This window comes from Tupaia chinensis, unplaced genomic scaffold (assembly GCF_000334495.1).
Source record: "Tupaia chinensis unplaced genomic scaffold, TupChi_1.0 Scaffold000558_1, whole genome shotgun sequence".
NCBI lineage: Eukaryota > Metazoa > Chordata > Mammalia > Scandentia > Tupaiidae > Tupaia > Tupaia belangeri.
This window is the reverse complement of record NW_006160070.1, coordinates 1,446,846-1,449,517: the sequence shown is the minus strand read 5'-3', so window position 1 is coordinate 1,449,517 and position 2,672 is coordinate 1,446,846. Positions and strand designations below refer to the sequence as shown.

Genomic DNA, 2,672 nt, shown 5'->3' with positions numbered 1-2,672 from the left:
GCCGGGGGGCCTGAGGCAACGGAGGGGGTAGGAAAGCTGGGCGACAAGGTCTCGACCCGCCGGAGGGCAGTGTGGTAGGTCACAGCCCGTGTGCAGGGGCCGATGCGCCTGGTCCCGCCTGTCCCGCCCACTCCTGCCACTTCACCAAAGAAGGGGCCAAGACGGCTCAGCCCGGGTGCACCCAGAGACGGGGCTACAGGGTGGGTTTCCGAGGCAGGCCCGTGTGTGCAGGCCCAGAGGGGCCAGACCACCACAGACCCGAGCCCCACGGCAAGCCCCGACCCTCGCTGCCCATGTGAGCTGGGCCTGTTCTGGAACCTCACGGGTGCCGCCCCACCCAACACCGTGGCGATGCCGGCTCACACCGCGAGGCTCCCTGACTGCAGCCAGCTGCCCCTCGCTGCCCCACCGAGGCGGCCGGGCCTGGTGCTGCGTGGACACACCCCTCACCTCTCGGTCAAGGCCGGCTGCCACTGTCACGATGTCCCCGGTCTCGCTGTTGATGGTGAACATGTTCTGGGAGGGACTCTGGGGCGTCTGGGTCACGATCCGGTACCGCACCATCCCGTTGGCCGTGGTGCTGTCGTCGGCGTCGTTGGCTGTGACCGTCATGATGTAGGTGCCTGGAACGGAGGAAGCGACTCAGGGTCCAGACACTCGGCTGCTGCCCCCTTGCACACCAGACAGACATTGCCAGATGACCACAGAGCTCTTGGTGCACTGGGTGTAGCCACAGCAGCTTTCCCTGCCTGATTTAGAGCCACTGATGGCCCGTCCGTGAGGGCACTGCTCCGCCCTCCTCCCGATGGCTGGGAAGGCCCAGGCCGGAGGAGGAGCTTCTCCAAGGTTCCAGGCCCAAGCGGGGACCTGCAGCTCCAAACTGGGTGCTTGCTCCTGAGCCACGTGGCCTGTCCACTGCTCCAGGAGACATCCGCCAACTCCGCTGCTCCCACGGGGCGGCGGCCTAGCAGGGCTCCCAGGGAGGGATGCGGAGGCAGGGACAGTGCAGGGCCGGGTGCACAGAAGGTGCGTAATGAAGCCTCGAGGGAGACATGGTGGAAAGAAACCCAGAGGGGTGCTCGGGCAGGCGCTGGGCGTTTGGGGCTGTGGTCGGGGGAGAGAACGGAGTGCGTGTGGGACGTGTATGCATTCCATAGTGCGGAGGGACCGGGAGTGGGGACGGCTGCTCGCGTCCCTGCTTCCCTGGCCACAGGTCAGGTCCAGGTCTGTGGTGGACGCGCCGCTCCCCAGCCCCTCAGAGTGGTGCCTGGTGCTCCTTCTGCCACCCCACACCCAGGGACCGGGCCAGTGCATCGTTGCCCTGGTCACAGCGACAGCCTGAGACGCTGCTCTCCCACAAAGAGCCGGTACAGAGGGCAGGGCTTGCTGTGGCTTCTGGGACACAGACTTGCCACCCCCTTCCCTGGGTTAGGCTGGCCGTGTGTGTGTGAGGTCAGGAGCCATGGCCGCAGCCACAGGGAGTCAGGCCCTGGGTCACGCCACACCTGAAGCTGTCTTCTATGGACGTTCTGGGCCCTAGAGCCAAGACACTCCCTTCTGGCCTTGCATAATTTTAATTTTGGCCTTTGCCACTTGTAGCCCTGAGTTCTGAGTGGCAGGGGTTCCCAGCCAGGGTCTGGGGGAGTCCTGGGTGTGGGGGCCACGGGCCAATCTGTACTTCCCCAGGTGCTGTCTGGAGCAACCCGGAGGCAGTGCTGGCACTGCGGGTGTCTCCTGGGTGCCGCTCCCTACCTGGCAGGCGGGGTTCTGTTTCCTGGGGGCCCCAGAGAGCCCCAAGGCGTGCTCGGTCCTGTTGGCCTGAGTCGAGGGTGGCCACCGCAGGGTCTCATGCAGCCTGTCTGGGTCCACTGGCTGGACAATCTGCTAATGCCCAGGTTCTGGCCTCAACACTCGCTGGGTCCCCGGTACCGGGTCTGCGGGCCCCACACCTTCCCTCCCGCAGCCTCGTCCCACAGCTGGGTGGGTGGGTGGCCTGGTTCATTGAGGTTAGCGGCACCACCAGGAGGGCCAGGCAGGGGCTGCACTGTCCCTCACCCTGTCCTTGAGGCCTGGGTGGCCATGCCTGAAGGCCAGAGGGCAGCCTCACGGTCGGGCAGCAGGGTGCGCACAGAGCCTGGCGGGGGCTTCTGACTTCCAGGACCCCGAGCGGGCAGGGTCAGGACCCCGGGCAGGAAGCAGGTGTCCTGGGGTGTGTCTGACCAGAGCGGGCTTCGGCCCTCAGCCTGTGTGAATGTGAGGGCCATGCCACAGGAAGGGCCGACGTGGCCAGATGGCGGCGTTGGTGACAGGCCACAGTCCGCCGTCTCAGCTCCGCAGCAGGTTCGGGAACTGCACGTGCATGAAGAGAAGCCACTGTCCCCAGTGCCGGAGGCTGGTGGCCCCCAGGGCCACAGCCCTCCTACCTGCGTGTTTCACGCCCAGGTAGGTTTCTCGCCGAGAGAGAATTCATGCGCCGGAACGCCAGCCCCAGGAGGGGATTCAGCGGGACGACTTCCGGCTGTTTACCCAGCGGTGCGGCCATGGCCAGCGTGCGGCTCCAGAGCAGTCTTCACTCCAGACCAGCTGTGTCCACTGCGGTTGCCACCCCTGGCCTGCAGCTGCTAACCTCCTTCCAGCTCCGGCTCTGCCCGCCCTGGGCACCCCCCCACTCC

The 2,672-nt window shown here is 66.5% G+C and overlaps 1 protein-coding gene across 1 annotated transcript in view; it reads right to left on the bottom strand.

Annotated features, from left to right (window-relative positions):
* The window catches only part of CDH4 (cadherin 4), a 397,589-nt gene that overhangs the window by 41,782 nt on the left and 353,135 nt on the right, over positions 1-2,672 (bottom strand). Inside the window, exon 6 of the mRNA XM_027775375.1 lies at positions 451-623. Coding sequence (XP_027631176.1) covers positions 451-623 — 173 coding nt within the window. The remainder of the gene's footprint in view (positions 1-450; positions 624-2,672) is intronic.